At 37.5% G+C, this 23,346-nt stretch overlaps 1 protein-coding gene across 4 annotated transcripts in view; it reads left to right on the top strand.

The window, feature by feature from the left end:
- The window catches only part of LOC106166134 (disks large homolog 5), a 30,000-nt gene extending 6,673 nt beyond the window's left edge, over positions 1-23,327 (top strand). For 2 of the 4 annotated variants that reach the window (XM_013544578.3, XM_087004277.1), the window contains exons 2-26: positions 1,134-1,205; positions 5,482-6,897; positions 9,065-9,281; positions 9,545-9,680; positions 10,103-10,230; positions 10,489-10,591; positions 11,912-11,981; positions 12,436-12,539; positions 12,837-14,245; positions 14,392-14,584; positions 15,034-15,268; positions 15,555-15,663; positions 15,933-16,098; positions 16,600-16,702; positions 16,980-17,133; positions 17,462-17,648; positions 17,978-18,080; positions 18,439-18,655; positions 18,869-19,080; positions 19,381-19,422; positions 19,841-19,942; positions 20,364-20,491; positions 20,776-20,885; positions 21,071-21,180; positions 21,629-23,327. In XM_013544578.3, coding sequence (XP_013400032.2) covers positions 1,134-1,205; positions 5,482-6,897; positions 9,065-9,281; positions 9,545-9,680; positions 10,103-10,230; positions 10,489-10,591; positions 11,912-11,981; positions 12,436-12,539; positions 12,837-14,245; positions 14,392-14,584; positions 15,034-15,268; positions 15,555-15,663; positions 15,933-16,098; positions 16,600-16,702; positions 16,980-17,133; positions 17,462-17,648; positions 17,978-18,080; positions 18,439-18,655; positions 18,869-19,080; positions 19,381-19,422; positions 19,841-19,942; positions 20,364-20,491; positions 20,776-20,885; positions 21,071-21,180; positions 21,629-21,735 — 5,933 coding nt within the window. In that variant the 3' untranslated portion in view covers positions 21,736-23,327. Of the gene's footprint in view, positions 1-766; positions 1,035-1,133; positions 1,206-3,441; positions 3,476-5,481; positions 6,898-9,064; positions 9,282-9,544; positions 9,681-10,102; positions 10,231-10,488; positions 10,592-11,911; positions 11,982-12,435; positions 12,540-12,836; positions 14,246-14,391; positions 14,585-15,033; positions 15,269-15,554; positions 15,664-15,932; positions 16,099-16,599; positions 16,703-16,979; positions 17,134-17,461; positions 17,649-17,977; positions 18,081-18,438; positions 18,656-18,868; positions 19,081-19,380; positions 19,423-19,840; positions 19,943-20,363; positions 20,492-20,775; positions 20,886-21,070; positions 21,181-21,628 lie in introns of those variants that run through there. The other 2 variants (XM_087004276.1, XM_087004278.1) reach the window with 2 other exon arrangements.
- The last annotated feature ends 19 nt before the right edge of the window (positions 23,328-23,346 follow it).

Here is a 23,346-nt window from a genome sequence, read left to right as displayed (position 1 = left end):
GCTTAGCAAGCCGCTGCCATGGTTAACTATTTGTTTTCATGCTGTCAGCTACAGGCGGAAGTATGAGTAGGGTCTTGGATATAAATTGTGGGGTTATTTGAATGATTTGGGCTTAAAGCTTAAATTCACTCTTCTTTGTTGTGACATTTATCGTGTATGCATGTATGTGTGTGTGTAGGTATTCTTCTTGGTGATAAATTTGTTTACCAGTGTCTTGCTACTGATCATTGTTAAATTTTTTTTTTTTTTAATTTTTATTCAGTATTAAGTTAAATTAAAAAACAAGGCATTTATACAATCCTAAAAGCTGATGTCGCATAACCCTGACACCAGAAAAAGAAGTTGCCTTGACACAATCCAGAAGTTATATACTTCATGCTAAAGTTGTCTTTAAAAAGGTGTCAAGACTATTTTTTATTCATCACCTGGTTGTACAGTTTATATAAGACCTAGTAACATTACACCCCAGTCAGTGAGGACAGCTCTGAAGGGGGCATGCTTTTTCTCCTGGTACAGGAAATCGTCTGTGTTTACTTTCAAGCAAAGGTGATAAGTTATCTCCCGTCACTAGAGTCCTTAATCCTGTCTCTTAATCCAGCCCGGGGCACCTCTGTGGACTGGAGACACACGGGGTTAGAAACAAATCACAGATTGATTGGCTGTGTGCTACCTTGAACGTGGTTCACACTCACATAAACGCACACACGGGGTTGTTGTTAAAAGGCTAGGTTTTACACATGTAGAAGTCACGTTGCTACTTTCGTCTAAGGTGGTATTGCTCTACGGACAACTTTGGGAATGCTACACAAAAACAGAATGTTGTTGATTTTTCTGTAGTTTTTTTCTTGTGACCAGTACTTAAACATTTTCCAGTCTCTGACTTGGTATTTGTGTAATATTGTGGCTTATGCCAGTGGTTTATATGGATACTGGCTTGCAGAATGTAGGGGTTAGTGACATAATGTCACCAGCTGCTGGAGACAAGACGGAAAGTTCACAAAAATGTGACAATAACATAATGGAAGGTCGGCCAGGTAAGGACACATGTCCTCTCTCTTTACTAGTTTATCACTGCTGTTTGGTAAAAATTGGTAGCTGTGTTGATGAGAGATTATACCTTTTGTATTTTCTAGATTCTCGCTCACCGTCAGCTTCCCTAGCTTCATCCTCATCAGATGATGTCCTCCGTAATACCCCTGATACAGGTAAGATATGAACTGTGTATGGTGTTATTTATTACGTGGTGCACAGACATATACATGCATGCACACACTCTGTACGACATTTACTATATATATACATCTGAGGTTCATGTTTTATGATACAGTTACGTAGGTACAGGGGAGATATTATTAATTATATAATTGTATATATTGAAACAGGTGGTACATGCAAATTATATATGATACACAACTTAACAGTAACTTAACCAGTCCAGATTGCTTTCACCATCTCAATCATTCATTGCCTTGGTAAGATCAGTCTGGTGTATATTTTTGTTTAACTAGTCCATTGCTCATTTGCTCTAGCAGACACTGCAGTTATTTACATATTTATGCAATCAGCAGGTAAAAGTGATATGTGCCTACGTCTAGAATGCATTAATCTGGAGTCCTCAGTCTGTCTTCACATTAAAAAGCCTCCCTGCTCTCTTCTCTTCTCTTCATCAAAAGCACATCTGGACAAGGACTACTCAAGACTGTGATTTGTCCAAACTTGGGTCACTGGACAACTAAATCAAGTAACCTTTTGTAAAGGAATATAAATGAAAGTAGATGCATTCGGTCATTTGATGTGATTGAAGTTAGTCAGGTTTCAGGCTTTTGTAGTTCTTGTCTAGACAAGCCTATTATATAGTAGTAATGGGAGCTAGGATCATTTTAGCTGTCTACTGATATAGTCATATCATTTGACAGGCAGTGCCATGTCAGTCACTTGATAGTGGTAGCTGCCATGCCACCCAGGCTCTTGGCAACATTACACAACATACAGACAAAATATTAGCTTATACCAGTTACCAGATAGATATTGAAATGAAAAATCTGCTTCACTTTTATGAAAAAAAAATTAATTTGTCCCACTTTTATGAGAAAATAGAAGATGAAAAAACGCTATGAAATATTGAAATGAAGACTGGTTAAATAGTGTTACATACATGATTAATGCTGTCCTAGTTGAAATGTGTGCTTGTTAATAATGATTAATAGTTAAATAAAAATATGTTGCAAGGCTGTCTCGGAGACTACATTAATATCACAGTGATCATAAATCTTAAGATGTGACACTGATTCCAGTAGGGAGAAGGTGGTAAATGACACTTTGAAGGAGAAATGATTTTAAAAAACAGCTATAAAACCTTGAGAAAAAAACATTTCTTTGCAGTTGCCATTTTCTTTCCCCTTATCATGTAATAAATTGTATATGATGTATGATGATGGTATGATGACCAAAAAATCACCTGGTTCGTGAAATCTGATAAGCCAAGAAAAGACCATAAAAGAAAAAATAAAAGTCACAAGTATTAAGATTTCTAAAGGTAGTATCCAAGTCAAAAATGCATCAAAGTTAACAGCTCTTGTTCAAATGATATGTGTATGTAGCATTTAGTTCACATCATAGGTGGGTTATTAATGAAATTTCAGTTCACATTGTGGCTTTAAGAACATAAATAATGTATTATTATAGTCGTTATAAATCATTCTTTGTACTTATTGGGGTTTCCCTGCCAATAACCTAGTTTCCAAAAGAGTTGATAATAACCTTGGTGCAGCTTGGCCACAATATCAGTATAGGTACATTTATCAATTCTTATAACCGGGATCTCCTCCCCCCAGACTGGATATAATGAGTGAGAGAGACCCTTTCTGAGGTCAGGGTGCCAAGGCAAGAGGAGTGGGTTATGAATATTCTTTTTAAACCCAAAAGGGCACTGCAGGCTATGGGTAATGCCCCATTGATTGGTGGGAGCCATTATGAAGCAGCCAGCCGGGGAAAATGACAGGTAAAATAAGGGAACAATGTAGTAAAAACAGACGACATGGTCTGTGTGTAAGTCTAGTGATTGTTGCATTTCCTGTAGAAACCCTTGGCGAGACAGGTTGGGTTATGTGTATTATGTGTCCTTTGTTAGTATTGATTAGATAAACCTCGACAGGGTTTTTGTACAACATTTTCATTTTAACACTTAATATTACATGCACTGTTGTGTGTGGATCTAACTGTTAAATAGATCTCCACCCACTCTCATCTGTTGGGTGTGTGTATATGGAGTTCTCACCTTTGAAGCTGGGCCGCCTGGCATCAGGAATCACCTGGCATCAGCAGTGACAGCAAACAGACTCTTGGTTTCTGTCAACAGATTCAGCTCAATACAGCTGGCTTATATAGTTATAAACCTAGAGGAGTCAATAACAAGTGCTTTTATCATGGACCATGAAACCTGGCAGCAGAGTTAACATGGAACTGGTCAAGTCAGGTAGATATTGTCTGTGAGGATGGGCGTAGGGGTGAAGGGGGGGGGGAGAGAGAGGATGGTCATACCCTCTTCATGTTTACTTCAGCCAAATAGCCATTTATTTAGTTATATTGTTCACTAAATTAACTGCAATCAGCTAATTAATGTTTCAATGAGGATGATTAAGGTTTAGTCATTGGCTGAAGTGCTAAGTAACCCCAGCCCAGGTAAGTGTATCCCAGTCATTACTAGGCTGTCTTCATGGATTTCAAGTGGACTTTAACCTGGGGCTCAGGTGTATACATGTGGTTATATTGATATATTGAAGTATTGCTGAACTTACAAGTAAAGGTATCTTCTATATTGTACAATACTTGACACTAGGTGAATGACATGGACTTAAGAAGATGATCTGTGTATCTAGAGTTGAGTGCATTACCCAATGCGTTAACCCAGAGGAAAGGGGAGAGTTTTTACCAGTGTAACAGGCTGTGTTTCGATTGGTAATAATAGTAAGACTCTATGGATACATGTTTAATGGCGAGATTGAATTCAATCTGAGGTGTGGAAGTTGGGTAATGGGAAGGATAGGGGTTAAGTCAGAATAATGGGGGGGGGGGATAAGGGCAGATATATCAGTTTTAGGGTGGAGGGTGTGTGGAGTCTGCGTCTGTAATCATCTCATTTCTGCCCTCATTGATCACAATTCAATTAGCCTACATTTCCTGGGTGACGTAACTGTTTTAAATTGAACAGAACTCCAAGTGTGACCCTGCATCATTCTCTCTTGATGACCACTAGTTTCAATAGCTGCTTGCATTTCAATGTCAAAATCTACAAGACCCCATTAGAGTGCTGGGTTTCATCCTGTGATCCTGTACATTAGTTTATTGGGTGTCTTTACATCAAGGCAGACTTAAACTGTGTACATGACATCATCAGAAGACCACATTACATAGGGCCCATATTATACCTTAAACTTAAACACTCTGTTATGTAGTCACATGACTTCTGTTAGTAGTTTGTGGAGGTGAAAGTTAAACCTGATGTGAACATGCTTTTTGGTGAAAGGTCAAAGATAATACATGCATCACACTTGTCCAGGTATTAGTGTTGGAGGTTTTGGTGAAGTAGTTTGGTTTCTACAATAGTCCTGTGGAATCTTCAAGGTAGGGTTTACACATGGCAGGCAAATGGTTATTTGTTATTTACATATCCTTAGTGTGTTGTTTTAGCACAACAGATTTCTGGGCAAATAACCTGCTGTCCACATGTATGTAACACAATTTGTATTTCCTGGATATTAAATCTCTTATTTGCTACATGACAGCATCAATTGACATAAGACTACAGTCTATAAAACAAGTCCATGTTTATTGTAAATATAATAATGAATATACTCTTGAAGAAAATGAGTTCTTGGAACAGCTTATTGGTGTGATAGTCTGGTGTCAGCTGTTGGTAGACTGCGGCAGACTGCCAGGCACCTGCGTCTGTCTTAGTACTTCTGATACAACAGTAGGTGAATGTCAAACACAAAAACACACATTGATTTTTTTTCTTCTGTTAGCTGGCAGTGATGAACTTCTGTAGGGCATATTTTATCTGCATAGCAACATCATTTGACCAGGATACTTACAGTAAAATTGTAGCAAAAATTTATTTTAATTGGCTAGTCTAAATGCATGATAATTTATTTTGTTTTAAGAAGAATCAATAGAAGACCTTACTAACAGTTTCTTCAATAATGGATAATTTAAAAATGGTCAGATGTAATGGTCATATATTCTTGATTTTATAGCAAAAAGTGGGGATTCACAGATGATTACACTTGCTCCAATAGAGTAGGGTGGAAAATATCAGGATTATTGAACATAGACTTGTGTGTCTTCCATAATTGAGCTGGCATTTGCTGGCAGCAGGAGGCAGTGAATGTCCCTGTGGGAAATGCATTGATCCGCCACTCGTAAGCTGGTAATCAGAATTGTATTCACCATCTTTAATTCATTTCCACCTTCTCTTTGCAGAGGATGACAGTAGTAGTCAGGATGCTCCCTATCCGTCATCTTCATACAGGCGTAATGGACCGCCATCCCATGACTATGACTTCAACCAATCCAACCTTCATCTCCTGAAACAGGAGTTGAAATTAGTGGTGCAAGATAGGGACCACCTGAAAGAGGAACTGCAGAAGACACAGTCCCAGTTAGACTCCTATTCCAAAATGGCTTCTCTGGGCAGTGGCGACACTAAGAATGTGACTGACAAACATTTGGTGCGAGATTATGATTGGTTAAAGACCCAGTGTGATACTGCAATGAACGAACTTCAAACGATGAAGACTCAGTTGAGCATTACGATGAATAAGTGTGACAAGGCCGTCAGGGAGAGTGATTACTATCGTAATGAGCATCGTATCTCTGTGGACAAGCTTGAAGGCACACGTATTGAGCTGCATGCTCAGAAACAAGAAATTAGTGAATTACAAGGAGAAAAACAACGGTTACAGCAAGAGGTGATTGACCTTCAAGAATCACGAGAAGAAAATAAACACGAAATTGAAGAACTCAGAAAACAACAGCGTGAAGTCATTTCAGAAAGTGGTAGTAATGAAATTCTCACACGCATGTATGATACTGCAATTGAAAAATATGAAGCAATCAGAAAGGACAACGAGTCCCTTAGTAAACGATACGCAGACTTAATGTCCACACGTGATATTGCCATTCACAAATTAGAATCTGTGCAAGAGGAGAATGCGCGACTTAAGAAACAATACACGGATGTATGTAATGAGCGAGATCGCGCAATCAAAGAGCGAGTAGCACTTCAAAAACAATGCACTGATGTTGTGAGGCAGTGGGACAAATCGCTGCGTACAGTGGAAGACTTGCGAGAACAGTTAAGCAAGACCCAACAACAGGCAAACCAATCTGTTGTGCGAGTAACCAAAGAAATAGCTCGCCTAACGGAAGAGCGGAATGCAGCCATAGAGGAGTACAGATTAGTGATGTCTGAAAGAGGGCAGGTACACAAAGAAATGGAACAACTGCAAGATAAACTTAATGAGGCAAATAAGAAAGGAGAAGTTTATGAAAAAGACAAGAAAACATTGCGAGATGAAATAGAAACATTGCGCCATGAGATCACATCGGCATTACATGATCGTGACAAAGCTATTAAAGAGTGCAACGATGTCCGTGTCAAATACGGTGATATTGTCACTGCAAAGATTGAAGTACAGAAAGAGAGAGATGAGGTACGCAGAGACGTTGAAATGTTAACACACGAGCGAAATGTGGCACGGAAAGAACGCCATGAAGCATTAGAACAGCGAGATCGCATTATACGTGAAACATGGAAACTGGCAGATGAAAAAGAATATTCCACTAAAGAAGCAGAGATGAAAAAGGAGATTGAAAAACTAAAGGAAGACGTGGAAGGTAAGTTGCCCTGGGGATCTTTGTTAAGTGCTATTATTCATTTAAAAAAATGAGCAATTCAAATCTGCAGGGGAATTAGAGTAGAATAGCATAAATGGCTGTCATCCGGAATTACCATTGACACAAAAGAAAGTCCACAACCCTGATACTGAGATGAGTCATAGACCAACTCTGTTTTGGTCAGTTGCCTTCAAGTGCCCTCTTACTTTGTAGTAGAATACATTTGACCTTTGAAGTATATCAGTTTATAGCCGGAAACATATCTTAGCTGCAATGAAGTAGGTAATCTTTGTGAATGGACTGTCCTGGCTGTAAACTTATTCAAAGTCCTTCATAAGTTAACCTTTATGACCTAGCTGTGAAGTGACATGCAAGAAGGATAACTTTATGGTCACCATCTTAATGTCAAAGTTTTCTTGTAGAAGTCAATGTTATATTATTGTTGAATAATATAATATGAGAATTATTGTCTTGGTGGCTGCTACAGAGATTGAATGAAAATACACTAAGAATTTCCATCATTTAGTCAATAACTATACCAAATTTTCCATGCCTTTAATACTTATCCTTGACTGGGTCAGGTTTCAAATTTGAATTATTTCCTGGCTTATTATCATTTGGCTAAATTGTCACTATGATATGATATGATGGTCCCCAGACCAGTGACAGCTGAGGATATACTGCATGTACAGAACAATTAACCCCTGATTGGTAATGGCAAGTGTCTCAAGTGCTTGCCTGGCATATCATTAGACTGTTAATTGCAGAGAAGACAAATGGCCAGTGGAGTTTAGATATAATTAAAGTTGATCAGATAATACTGTGTAGGATGAGTCACAGGCTGTTTTTATCCAGGGGTTTGAGACACGCTTACAGAGGGGGCAAAAATATGAGATCATGCATGACTGATGTACATCATCCAAGTCTAGAGGCCAATCTTGTTTTTTGTCATGACGCAAAAACTCCCTCTTAACCGTTATGCTGCTGGGTGTAGTCAATGACTCAATGTAATTTATTTTAAGATTCAAAATTACTTTTTGGAGAAAATGCCCAAGGATTTTATTTCAGTTTTCTTTTACTTTAGTCAAATTTATTTATTATTATTATTATTATTATTATTATTATTATTTTTTTTTTTTTTTTTTTTTTTTTTTTTTTTTTGTGGTTAATACATATGTAGGTCGGGTACAAAAAGTTTCTCAGTTGTTACATAGATCAGTTGCTGTTTCATACACAGACACACTGGTCTAGTCACATCCAGGGCAGTTATGCTATGTAAATACTTCATCATTAGGGCCATGGGGGAAGTCCATAGGGATGGTGAAGGGGATCTCATATCCATTATGCAAGTCAAGATATGATGGCTTAATTTATCAGTATTCATCAGTGTGTTGTTGGTATTGATCAGGGCTGCTCATCACTGTTTAATTAACCATCATCTCTACAGACAGTCTGGTGGTGTCAACAGTATTTGAACAGCCCAGGACTGTTGTTATACTAGAGTTTTATTCTTAGCTTTAACACCTTATAAAGGCCAATAATGACTGCAAAGTAATGAAAGCCAAATTATGTGGATTTTATTGTTGACATTGGGTCTCTTTCAATTTGATAGACACAATATTCCCTATTTTTACTATCATTGTAGACACACCTTTGGTGTCTATATCCAATTATTTATTTGCTGCTATCCTGTGATTAGAAAAAAAGGGGTTCTTTTAAACCTGTTGTCATTTTGAAATAACTGGTTAATGGTTTTATGGATTGCCAGAAGCATATAATAAGTGGTTGTGTAGCAAAGGTATAAAATTTTGCCAGAAAAGATATTTGTGTCCAAGTGTCAGTTTGCATGAACATCAAAACGTCAGTTAAATCATTTCTGAGTCATTTTATCTTTTAACAATGACTCAGCATCTAATAACATGTTTGAATGCAATGGCAGCTGTTAGACAGTGGGATAGCCTGTTAATGTAACGAGATCCATTATTTCCCAGTATTTTCTAAAATATATTAAATATTACATATTGGTGCGTATATCTTGGTGGGGGGTAGTTAAATGGAAGAGCAATTTTTCCATTGTTTTGTCTTTTTAATAAACAACTGTTACGAGAATATTATAAATGGTGAAGTGTAAGGTGATAAAATGTTTTAATTTAATTTTTGCATGTAGAAGTCAGAAAGGAAGCTGAGACTGCCAAAAACCGCCGAGACTGGGCATTCAGTGAGCGAGACAAAATTGTTCTGGAACGCGAGAGCATGCGAGCACTTTGTGATCAGCTCCGTCGTGAACGTGATCGCTTAGTAAGCGAACTTGGAGAAGCTCTTAGAGATTCTGATGAGCTTAAGAAGGATAAGAGTAAAAAGGAGAAGGAACTGAAGACAATAAAGTAAGAACTGGTTTCTTTGCTTTAATGGCAATTCCAGATTTTTTAAAACCTGTTCATAGTTTTTATGTAATGCACCATGACAAGGAGCATTGTGATTTAGCATGCCAAACAACTTATTTGTAAAAAAAATTGTGATAATCTTTTTGTGAATTATTTCCAGAGTACTTAAGATTAAGACTGTAAACTCTTTCAAGAGTGCTTAAGATAAAGATTATATAACTTTCCACTTTGCATATTTTTTTCCTCTTCTTTAAAATTTACAGAGAGCACTATGATGCCATGCTTGATAAAGAAAACCGCAAGCAACAGCTGAATGCTATTGGTCACAATCACAGTCGTGATTCTGCCATAGACACCGATCTACAGGAGTGGGAGACGGAAACATTAGAGGTTGATGTGGTACGTGAAGGGCAAAGAATGAATAAGGCATTTTCTAAAGACTGTAAAGAACCATTTCATCCACTTATATCAGAAAAATGTATCAAAAATATATTTAACTAGTGCTGGGTTTGTCATCTGAAAGCACAAAATAAGTCTTTTAAGGTTCTTCCCATTTTTGTGAAAAGTAGATCATTTTTGGTGGTGTGAAACTGACTTCTAAATCACAAACTAATTATTCCTGCAGGATGGGTGATCATCACCTAACATTAACCATTTGTGATGGGCTCAAACAGTCAGATAGTGCTTATCAGAAATGTTGATATTAAGAGAAAAGTGCCAGAGACGGGAATGGATTCTTGATGACAATGAGGTGATTATTGGTGGTAATGATTTCTTATTAGTAAACTATGTTCTAATCTAGATGGATATTTTCTCTTCAGGGTGGTGTGAATGACGAAGACTTTGGGTTCGAGCTGGTCGGAGGGCGTGATGACCCACGATTTCCCAGTGATTACTCCATCTTTGTTGGCAGTGTTACTAAAGGGAGTGATGCAGATGGGAAACTCAAGTGAGTGGAAAAATTCTATTGAATTTCATTTATTTTGCCCTTTAGTGAAATGTGTGACAAAGAGTTTTACTATCAATTTTTCCTTGAGTTATACTGTGCGCGTCATACTTGGGTAGATCTTATTGGTTTGCCTTGTTACCTTAAAACGAGAAATGTGTCAACTTCACTTCTTTTTCATGAAAATAAATGTAACACTTGCACCAAGACATTAAGCATCATTTATATGATTTGAAAAAAATATTAAAACTTTAATTTCAGAGTGAATGATGTAGTCTTGAAGGTGAACAATGTTGATGTGACAAATGCAGACAGACTGGTGGCTGTGCAGGCTATACAAAATGGAGGAGGCATTCTCAATATGGTGAGTCCTTTCTAAGCTGCCAAGGGTTGAATGCAACATTTCCTTCAAATGTGGAGTAAAAGATGAGAATGTTTGGATATTGGTAAAAATAACTAAGTCTTATAGAAGCATAATTTATAGAAGCACAAATGAAGAGAGAGAGAGAGAAAGAGAGAGAGAGAGAGAGAGAGAGAGACTATATGTTAAACTTTGCAGTTTTCTGGCCTCCTGTACATTTGTTGTATGAACATGGAGGGGAATGTCTCACTTTTAACACTGTTATTTACCTTCCCTGTCCCTGGTGTACCTTTATACATTTTAACATTGGGTGAACTTCTTTATATTTGCCCCCATTGATAAATAGAGAATACAGGTTATGGAAGAGCACATGGGTTCTGCATCATCAATAGTTCAAGTCTTCTTTTATAATTTATGAATGGGGAATGGATGTTGAGGAGCAGTTCTCTGAAGATAGTGTAAGAGAATTTTATACACATGTTTGCATAAGCACCAAAAAATAACTTTTAGTTTCATAGTAATGCATTGTTCAATTTTTCAACTTACAACACCCTCATACTTCAAACTATTGTATCCTTGTATAGGGAAAAACATTAATTATCACTGTAAAACCCAACATGCTGACATATTTTTGTCAGATTTCCAAGTCAAAAATCTCAGATGATATACTGTTTGGTGCCAATCATCAACAGAAAATGATAATTTTCATGGCCATGATTCCTCCAGGGAAATTTCTTAGCTGAGCAGGAAACGTTCAGGTTAATGCAGTGTAACTTCAGCACAATGTAGCCCATTCTTAAGACTGTGTCGGTTCTGGGAACATAGGTCATTGAAAATGAATGTTGTCACTTAGATGATCAATATTATTTCCCAGAGGAAGGTCTGTAGGTTTCAAGAAGCAGAACATACTGAATCAATACCAATTGTGAGTGGATGGATGAACAGTTGTGAATGTATCGTGGCTGTCAGATCAATAATTCAGGATCAGCAGGGTTCCTGTACTCCCCCCCCCCCCCCCCCCCCCCAATATTATGATAACTTACCTCTGTCCAGTGAGTGCTTTATGCATGATTTTTTCCCAGGGATGCATTTTTTTTTTCATCATCAATTTTCAGGGTGCCCCCCCCCCCCCCCCCCCACACACACACACACACACACACACACACACACAATTCACATATCTGTTTCCTTTTGTAAGAAAAATCAAATTTCTCTGTGGTCTTCGGTGAAGTCTATATTCCTATTATTTAATTTGACTTAATACTCGTTTCTAGATTTCTGCTATTAGATTTTTATCTTATTCTTTATTTCCTATTTTTTCAGGTCATTCGTCGAAGAAAGTGCACCACTAAAGCAGTACAACCAGTGCATTTGAACATATCTGGCAACAAGCGTAAGCTAGTTTCATTTTCACATGTGGATAATTTTAAGAAACCAGTCATTACGTGATATACCTTGTTCCCAAATGCTGAATGATTTGTTTGATTATGATAAAGTCTGCAAACTCATAATATTTGGATCAATCAACTCGAAAGTGGGAGAAGTATAGCTATGCGTTTGTTTTCTCCATATAAAAGCCCTGCCATGATTGTTTATCCAAGACCTCATACTACTTCCTGGTCTGCTGTTTATCAGTTATTTGCGAATGAATACCTTGACTTTTGTCTGTAGTCTTGTAGCACAAACACCATAAACTGTCTGAGTGTGAATTTGCAATATATGTTACACAATTTGGAATCAGAAAGCTGGTTATTCCCTCTTTATATGATTTCAACAGTATTTAGTCTCCAAATTTAATGTGCATTTATTCTAAAAAGTGGAATGCAAATCCCTGTCCATATTTGCAGAGATAGGTATTCACCCAGAGCTTGGTATGTACATTGGAAAGATAGTGCCTGGAACAGCTGCTGCCAGAGAGAGCAATCTGGCCGTGGGAGATCGTCTTTTGACTGTGAGTACAACTGTAGCATTGCGGAGCTTGATTATCAAGAATATCAGCATTCTGTACCAAATTCATTGCAATGTTTAATCTTCTCTCACTCTTATTTAAAAAACATTTGCCATTTAAAATTATCCTGAGATAAGTCAAATTGTTTAACATCCTTTTTGTACCTACTTAAAATCTTATGAGTATACATTTCCTGTCAAAAACTGCCCCCTCGCCCAGGTGAAGCTGTTTTAGATAACACCTCTTTGAAATTTTTCATGTTGAATAGTTATTAAAGATATTTTCATATTCTTTTGACAGGTAAATGGTCGCTCAGTAGATGGAAAATCTGTGTCAGATGTACTGTCCATTATGGAGAGCAACAGCGATTGTCTTAGTCTCAATGTACAGAAGTTTATTCCGGTGCCAAGTTCATTTCTCCCATCTGGGTGCCAGAGCAACCAAAACCTTATGGAGGGGATACAAGCCACCCCTCAGACTGTAGAAACTACCATCGGCTCACAACGATTTCCTAAATTCTGGATCGACAACAGTTCAAAGCAGAACAGTGCTTCTAATAAAGGATCTCAGTCGGGGAGTTCCGAGTGCTCCACTCCAGGTCACACACCAAGAAAGTTTGGGAAGAAGGACGAAAACAAGGAAAATATTCCCGAGAAACGGAGTTCTCATCATGAGAACTTCATCACCTTAGCATGGGACAAACTTGTGAATCGTTCCAGGCATAAACAAGAGAAAGAGCGACTCAGCAAAAGTGGCACTGCCATCACCGACACCAGTCTTAAAACTGCAGAGGAAGATGCTCTTACACAGCTCAATTCGGTGCTGGATGATATTGACTACAAACCCCGCGTAGAAAAACGAAAGCGTGTGAAGATTGAAGAGAATGGAGGTACCTGGCCAAAATATAGGGGTGCTTTAGAATTCACCAGTGCGGGGACCATTTCACTGGTACCAGGGGAGCACAAGAAAAAAGAGCGACCAGGAATACCAGAGATGTTGTCACAGCAAACTCCAAATCAACAACAACAACTGCAAGAGCAACAGAAACAGCAACCGCAACAATATGCATCCCCAAGATCAGCTTATCCAAAGATGACTCAAAATATCCCTGGAGTTTCTTCCATTGGACGGGACACAAACAAGTCCCATCATTTCCCAGTGAAAGTCCATAGTCCACAGAACTCCTCTGACATGTCTGCCAAATACGGACCCAGTTTTGTGGTGGAGAAACCCCCACAAAAACCACTTCATTCATCGTCACAGCACGGCCATAGTAGCAAGCCAAAGTATCCCAAAGCCACAGTGAAGCACAGTTCAGTAGACGAGATTAGCTCTGATGGAGAAAAGCGTTTCGAACCACTTCATTACCCAAACACTTCTACACCTGACATGGACTTCTCGGTCACTTCAGGACACAACAATTATTATCCCTCGCCACGACATAGGCCAACGTCAGCGCCATCCAACAAACGAGGCCCAGGCCACCGACCCCCAATTAATGCCACCTACAGTAGTCCCATCGCAAAGCCAGGGTCGTTGGAGGTTCAACCCATGTACCTACCAAACCAACAAAAGACTTACGGCACTCAGCCAACTTCTCCACGAGATAAGATTTCGCCATTATCAAACAAGCTGCAGGAACGAGCTGCAGGGTACCACCCAGCTTCTTACCAAGGCATGGTGAAGTCACAGCCTGTATATACTCCAAGGTCAGTTTTCAACTCTGCTTCTTCCTCATCTTGAAACTAAGAGATTTACTTGCAGTTAAACTGGGGCTCTGCTTTATATTGAATAGGTTTCCATGTAAGTAGTTCTGTATCTGAGTTTCCATTATTTCTGTTGTTCTTGTTTCCAGTTCAACAGCCCACCATCGGCGAACATCCCCCAATGTGTATGGACAACCTCAGTCAGTTGGTCCTCTCTTCCCATCTACTAGTCAACCAACTTCCCCGCGAGTTACGTCTCCTCCTGGAATTCACCAACGTCCCGAGCCACTGAGGTCTTATATACGCCATGAACCGTACAGTACATCTCCCTCGCCATCATTTGTAAGTTTAAATTTCCTAATTGTTCTGCTTGCTTTGGTTATGGTTTCTGCCTTTGTGAAGTGTTATTAAGGCTATAGAATATTATAAATATACAGTGGATTTCTGTTTGCCTGAAGGAATGTTCCTTTGGATCAGATAATTGATATGGCTGAAAACCTGTAGCTAATAGGGCTCACATATCAGTTGGTCAAAATTTTCAGCATTTAAATACTGAAACCATGTTAGAGGAAGCAAGGAGAAATTAACAGTTGGTGAGGCCTCCTCCTGTAATCTTGTGAAACCATGAAAGTCAAACATTTTGCCCATGCAAGCACTATTTAAAATGTGTTATGTACATATTGGGTGATTATATGATGTTTAACCGTATTGGTATTGGGTGAATATATGATGTTTTACCATATTGATATTGCGTCTTGTTTAACCATATGCATGTGTATTGATGTTAACAGAGCAGCAGTACAGTGGACAGAGCCACCCCGACCCCAAGCGAGGAACAGTTTCCATACGGAGGCGTCTCTGCTCCTAAAGCGTACCACAGCAGTGGACAGTTGGAGCACAGCGATGGTTTCTCAACCTTCCCAAAACGAGGCCATCATCACCCGCATCACACTGCTCGCATTCGCATTCCTTCGCAAGATTCTGTCAATAATTCCGTCAGCAAGATCATTTGGTCTGCTGGCTCTTGTAAGTGAAAAGTACATTGTCTTACTGTGTGAAAATCTGAAATCTCAGTCTATTATAAAGTAACTAAGAGAAGAAAGTTTGTATGTGTGTGACAGTGTGAGTGAAATCAGTAGTTTGATGTTTGTGTAGTTTATTCTTAAAATGAAAAAAATTATTAGGATATAAGTCCACAGCTTTGATATATTTCTGTGTCCCATCACACTGAGTCCATTTTCCCTAGTTTGCTTTTGGAAACTTTTCATTGTATTAGAATGTAGAATTTCTATTTGACTGCGGTATATTTCAGTGTCAGATCGCAGCAGTCCCATGTCACCATATTTACACCTTGAACATCCTGGCACTAACAGCTCAACAGGCTCCATTCCTTCCGTTGAACCTCCCAGGACAAGAAAGAAGTAAGCTAAAACATAGGACTTGTAGCAAAAGTCATGTCAGACTACAGATTACAGAGCAACTGATATAACAAAAGTTTGATATGCAGTTGATATTGGTGACTTTCATTAGGTATCAATTGACTATTAACTCTAATAAAAGCACGATGAAGTGAATATGACAGTGTTTGCACTGTAGCTCTATATATCAAGTATGGTAGGTCTATAGTTAGTGCAAATTTACAAGGCACACAATTTGTTATTTCTTAAAATGTTGTTCTCAATTTCTTTAGACCTGAGATTGGGGAGACCAGACATATCAGCATTGAGAAAACATTTCAACCACTGGGTATTCAAATCAAGCCAGGGAAGAATGGCAGCGGCATCTTTATATCTTCCGTGGGACAGAACAGCCTGGCCGAGCACTATGGTCTGGAAGTTGGAGACCAGATTCTGGAGGTTAGTAGAAGTTTCATGTCAGCAATAGGTTCTTTTGTTATAAAAACTGTATGAGGGTTTTTATATATATGTAAATTGTAGTTATGCTGTATATATATATATATATATATATATATATATATATATATATATATATATATATATATATATATATATACACAGCATAACTACAATTTACGGATTGGTAATATTCCATTAGTAAGTTGATTTCTTTGGGAAGGTCAACACAATTACACTGCAGTATACAATATCTGTGGAACAGCATATAAGTGGTATGTTAATGCAGGTTTTGAAAGTTACCACATGAAATGCAGTCCTTTAAATGAATCCTAAGTTTTACCCTGAAAATATGTTTCATTGTCAGGAACTTGAATAAAAGCAATTCAGGGGTTACTCTGTTATTTATTTGGATATCTTTAAACATAAAAAGCAATCCAAGACAACATTTGCTTTATATAAATAATTTGGATCTTAATGATGTTTTGGGGTTTTTGTTTCCAGGTGTGTGGTCTGAGTTTAAGAACTGCCAATGAGACCCAGGCTGCCATAGTATTGAGGCAATGTGGAGACAGCATGACAATGCTTGTGCAATACCTGCCTGATAGTGAGTTGTGTTTTTGCCTTTTTAGGAGAGGGGGATGAAATAGAGATCTATAGTAAAGTAAAAGTATAGCAATTGTAAAGGGATGCTAAATGGAATTTTTATTTGTGAAAATTTTTTTTTAATTATTTAAAATATTATGCTGTAGATTTAAGCTAATTTTATGTTTGAATCAAAAGTCCATTTTGCAATATCCAATTAAATATATTATCTATGTATAGAGTGGTTTATTATGATGATGATGTATATGATATAAATTCCTAATCATTCTTCCTTTCAGAATTTGAAGACAATGGAGAAGATAGTGGGTCCAGTCAGTCCTCTAGGGCCACCTCTCCCGCCACCTCCCCCAAGCTGGTAAAGCATGGCAGCAATGAGACCATCACTTCCTCTACACCAACTAATTCACCAAGAAACAATCCAAATAACCAGAGGTACAGCTTGTATAGTGTCAATGATATTTAATTTTTTAAGTAGAATTTGTGTACCAAAATCTTTACATACTGATCTTCCTATCGAATGCTAGAATATTCCAATGGAATAATATTTAACACACTGGGCTTTGATATTATATGATGTGATGTGTTTTTGTGTTACTGTAAAAATCTGTTTTTATTGATGTTTGTAAAATATGCTGAGAAAAGCTGCTTTAGGTTGCTGCAAATCAGCGCTCAATATGTCGGGTTGTCTCAGGCAAAAAATCTGCCATAAATTGATCTTGAACTATCAAAAATGAGTGACTCACTGTGGCGCCCTCTATAGTTCCAGTAGCCAAGACAGCCATGTTCCAATGGAGCCCAGGTTTGTGTTCCTCCAGAAGTCTGCTGCCTCCAGCCTGGGTATCAGCCTGATAGGGGGCAACGCTGTGGGCATCTTTGTTCACGAAGTCCAGAAGGACAGTGTGGCATGTGGACCAAATGGCTTACGATGTGGAGACCAGATACTAGAGGTATTTACTGACTGAACAGCAATGACAGTCTTTTATGCACTGTCTTTGAAACCTGTGTATTGAGTTGCCACCATCTTGTCATTGTTCTTTGCTGATGCACTGAGGGCAACTCACACATTTTTCTTTCCAAATTATTTGTAGCTCTGCAGTGTGGAATAATATGGGATTGGCCTCCTAATTTATTATGGTAGATTTATTTTTGGAAAAAATGAAGTACGTATATCAAAATGATTTTATTTTACTCTGTTAAACCAAGTACTGTGTTTAGTGTATGTGGTGACACTGAAGTCTACAAACCATTAAGGTTAAGGTACATCTGGTCATTTCAGTTCAATGGTGTTGATCTCCGGTCAGCCACAGCAGAGCAAGCAGCCCATGAATTGTCCAAACCTTCTGAAAGAGTGACCATTCTAGCCAGATATGATATAGTCAGTAAGTATCATCAGAAGAACAAAGACATTTTACCATGTCCATAAATAAATGAGTGGGGCACTGGTTTGTCAGTTTTTTATCTTGAATTTATTTATTTGTTTGTTTGTTTGTTTGTTTGTTTGTTTTTTGGAGTGTGTGCAGATTAGCCACAACTCAGAACATTTGAATACATCATAAATATCAGTATTCAACAGTTATGCAGCGAAATACTTCTTAGATATTTTTGTGGAATAGTAACGAAATTAGACCTTTACAACTGTGACTACTGTTGTGTAGCAAATTCCTCCATGTATCTTAACAACAACCATTGACCAAAGTGAGTCATTATTTGTATAACTGTTCAATAATCTATCCACAGGATATAACAAAATAAGAGACCAGCCAGGAGATTCATTTTATATCCGTACCCTGTTTGATCGCCAAGCTGAAAATGAAGGGGAACTGAGCTTTAAGCGTGATGATGTTCTGTACATAGAAGACACTTTATACAATGGCATGCCTGGCACATGGAAAGCATGGCTTGTGGATGACGAGGGCAACAAATTACAGTGTGGGACCATTCCTTCCAAATACAGGTAAGATTGGTTTTGCTCTTTCGTAAGGTTCTCAGGATTATGATTTTTAAACAAGTTGGGTATTCTGTTTTAGCAACTGCATTTAATTGTACGGTTGTTTTTATAAATACTCAAAGATAATGGAATTGGCCAGATGGAATAATTTCTTTCATGTGTTTCTCCTGATTTAAGTAAAGAACCAGGCTAATTCACCCTCCTTGTTGTCTCTTTTAGAATGGAGGATGAGCTTGCCATGAAAAGGAGCCTTTCTGAATCCTTGCAAGAGGAGGAATTGAAAAATGCCTCCTCTCGTCGAGGATCTGCCACAGCGAGACGCAGTTTCTTCCGTCGGAAGAAACACCAGAGAAATAATTCCAAGGATAGCCGTGAGCTGGCCTCTTTCTCAGATGTCTCCATCAATACAGATTCGGTGCCTATTTTAGATGGTAAGTTTCCATGGAAAAAATAATTTGACGATGAATGCTGAAATTAGCTGAATGATTTCAGGTTCTGGAATTGTCATTTTTACCTCAGTTTATGCCCATCTATTCTAGCACATAACATTTACAGATTTACTATTATATCATTAGATTTTGTCTGTACAGCTTGTTAAGAGCTTTTCTTCTTGATCTTTTACTTTTGACATTTCATAAGAACATATTAGCACTGGCATTGTCATTTTAGCTTAGGGGAAGTGTAACACATTTTTACTAAGTGATAAACTATGCTCATTTCTATATTTGCAGATGGAACTGTGCTGACATATCAGAGGGTGGAGAGATTGGACTGTAAGTATTGCCCAGAACACAATTACGCTGGAAAAAAGAAATTGGGAATGACATCAAATAACAAAGGATTACTAGTATCTTTCTATAAATTTTTAATGTGTTTTAGAGATAATTAGTTAATGATTTTGATTAAAATTATATTTATTGGTTTTAGTGTAAAGTTATTAAACTGATCATTATTTTAAAGCCTTAATAACCTTTATAGAAAATTTTTATTCTTGTATAGCCTTAGCCAGTGCCTTAAAATAAACAATATAAGAAAGAAAGGAAACCATGTCTTATATAAACTGAATCTTCTCTTCAGGTGCTGGACATGGAGGGAGAGGGTATCTTACTTATCTAATCTTAATTCAGTTCTTTTTATGTACACAATGTTGCAGAAAAAAAAAAAAGAAAGTTGTTGTCTCTCTTTTTTTAGATAAAGTGTGTCGCCCAGTTATGATCCTTGGACCCCTGGCAGAGCCATTGATTAATAAACTTACTTCTGAGTCCCCAGACAAATATTGTCGCTGTGAATCAAGTAAGTTGTGAAAAACAACAACAAAACACTTTTTTTGAGTGTGTGAAATTGTCACTGTTAAGACTACAATAAAAAACTGATAGTATTTGATAGAAATGGTATTCAAGCCAGTGAAAGCATGCAAAGAGAAATGAGGCTTGAGACAGTACTTGAAAGAAGTGGAATTCAACTCAGTGAGAGCATGCAAAGAGGCTTGAGACACAATTTTGCCAATGTTTTGTGCCAAGTTTTGTTGGAAACGACAAGCATGTAGGAATAATTGTCAAATTAAAATCAGAGCATAGGAGTTTAAAATCTTCAATTGTTATTTACAGAAAGAATTAATGCAGATTCATTGCTCTGACATATGTATAAATAAATATTCTGGTTTTTTGATGCCACCATCTTTTTGAAACCTGAGTAATTTGTATCTTTCTCACAGTGCCAATGAAAGCCTTAGCAGGCAGTGTGGAAAAAGCATTATCTGATGGCCAGTTGGTGGACTACCGTATAAAAGACGACCATTATGAGTGCATCACTGTAGAGGCAGTCAAGCAAATTGTTGAAAAGGTAAAATTATATTGATTACAGAATTATTTTAACCAGGACTGGGTCAGATGATAACCTTGATGTTCATTTTTGCAACTTACAAATGTTAAAAAGCAGGAAGTTATGAGGGATAAGAATTATACGAAATTAAAGATAGTTTCATCTGAAAGTTTCCTCCCTTATTTTTTCCAAATGGACTTTTTTGTATCTGAATGCCTCTACAAATATTATGTTAGTTGTGTTTAATAATACTGGTTTTAGCATATTATAGGATATAGGTAAAGGATAAAATTGTTTGCTTTCAGAATCGCCATGCCATGCTGGATGTTAGCGCCCATGCCATAGAGAGACTCCATCGCCTACAGATCTATCCCATAGTGCTTTACTGCAAACACAAGTCATCTAAAGAACTGAGGTATGCAGATTGTCTAAACCTGCCTGCAGTATGATAGCTGTAGTCAAATGTTGTGGCCATTTGGACTGGTTGATTTCGTGTGTGAATGTGCTGGCAGATACAGTATTTTATTGAATGGTTGATTAATTGAATGATTGATTGATTTTTGGGCTTTCGATGATAAATTATTTTTGTTTTTCTTGCAGAGAGGTGAAGGACACAAGATTTCTACCAGAGAAGATGACCAGTAAAAGTGCAAAGCAGCTGTATGAACAGTTCCAGAAAGTAGAACAGGATTGCAGGCATTTGTTTTCAAGTAAGATATTTTATGGCTTAATAATTTTTTTTCTTAGAAATGATACTCTCATTCATTTTACTGTAAAAGTCAGCATTTTGCTTACTTCATGATTTGAATGTTCATATTTCATTATTTTCATTAAAAATTATGATGTATCCATCCTTAATTTCTATAAAGTATGTTTAAAAGTATGGTAAAACATTATCCTTCAAAATGAGCATTATGGTTTTAAGTTCCTCATATATTCAAATGTGTCCTGGTATGAGTAGCAGTTATGCAGTGAAAAATTTTCACGTTTGTATCGTTAACCTACAGTTCATTTTCAATAACTTTTCACTTTTAAATTTGTTTTCGTTTTAAGGTATATCATTGTAAAGCATGCGTTAAGTCGACTCTAATTTTATGTACACAAGACCTAAAATTCAGATCAGTGGGATTAATAGCATGTTTTGTTCTCTTCATTCAGGTATGGTCCAAGGGGGCAATAGCTTGGCATACATGTCCACCCAGATCAAGTCAGCCATTGACATTGAGCAGAAGAAGACCATTTGGGTGCCATCGGGGAATATCTGAGGCACAGTTTTCGAGGCAAATGTCTGTCAAACTTTTAAAGAAGGATGCTTTCACAGAAGATTGCCACTGCATTGGTATTGGAGTTTGGAGTTTGATGATGGTTGACAAAGAGGCAAAATAAACATAATGGACAAATTCTAATGCATAGATCGTGAAAGGAAACTCTCCTTTGGTTTTCAGGATTCCCACAATGCTTCAACGGAATGGTTTTAATGGACAGTTTGGGGATAAAAAGCTCTTTTCACCACCTGGTGAACAGTTTACTTATTACTTATCGTGGGTGTTTTACAAAAACATTGATCGTTTCTCATTGAATGTGAAATATACGATGCACATTATCTCTATACACATGACTGACATATGAATCTGCTCATTAAAAAAAAGCCATTCCTGTTTTCACAATTGATAGAAAAACAAACCTCAGCAATATGTATTTAATTTTCGAAAATGGTTTATTTTTATGTCAGAGCATGTGGTGCTTTTCATGTTGCTTGATTGGCAAACGTTAATAGGTGGACATAAATGTGACTCTTGGCAAAACATGCTTGAAGAAGGGGACAAGAAGCTGTAAGAAAACAGACTTACACCAAGAAAATACACTTTTTATGCCATGACAAACTGTTTCAAGACAAACGGAAATATGATCAGAAAATCAAATTAATGTTTATTCAAAATGTACAATGGTGAGCTTAAATGGCATAGTGAGATGTAGTTTTTAGATAATAATTTAGCTGTAGTGTCATTCAGGCTAGCTGTGGCATGCAGCCCTTGCCTGCGGTGGCGGGTTGAGGCATAGCATGTCCCATTGACGTACTGCAGAAAAGCCTGATATTTGATGGTGTAATGTAAACATTAAGGGGCTTTTACTGCAATCATAACATTCATATTGATCTCATTGCCACGCCAAAGGCTTTTTGATGTGTTTGTCCCTGCCACAGGGTGATGTGAGTGAAGTGGCTTATTAAATTGGAGTTATAGATGCAGTTGACTTTAGAAAAGTGATGTGGGGATTTTACCATGGTTTTTTCCAGTTTTGCACGTGTTACATAAGAATGTAAGCGTGGGCAATTGACCTTTTTGTTTGTTTGTTTTTTTCTTTATGATTAAGCTGGTCCCAGTTTGCTTTATATGTGAAGAAGTAGCAAACTTTCCACTCTCTCTCTCCCTCTCTCAGCAAACTGTTCTAATTCAGAAGTGGAACATCCAAGTTGCTGTTAAAAATGAAATATGATTACTGTGTAATGCCTGTCAGTCTAAATGTGAATTCGTTGTAGTGGCTGTACTTATGTAAACTTGGGTATGTGGAAGAACTTTTGGATCTGTGCTTTTAGTTAAAACGTGAGCCCATATTTTCACACAGTAAGATTGCATCTGAACACACAATGGTGCTGCTGCTATTTTGTATTTATTCTTGTACATGAATGTTGTGAAGCTCGTAATCAACTACTGTAATCGTCAGATCTGTGTTTGTAAATAATGTAACTGGGATGGCTGTGGAACAGTGGTACTTCAAGTTACAAGCCTTATGAATCGTAGAAGACTTGCACTTTTCCTTGTGACTGGATTATGATATAAAACTGCTTTAAGCACTGGCTAGTGTTATGTTGTTGA

Source organism: Lingula anatina, chromosome 2 (assembly GCF_051362555.1).
Source record: "Lingula anatina isolate TDL-2025a chromosome 2, LinAna3.0, whole genome shotgun sequence".
Lineage (NCBI taxonomy): Eukaryota > Metazoa > Brachiopoda > Lingulata > Lingulida > Lingulidae > Lingula > Lingula anatina.
This window is presented reverse-complemented; position numbering and strand designations above follow the sequence as displayed.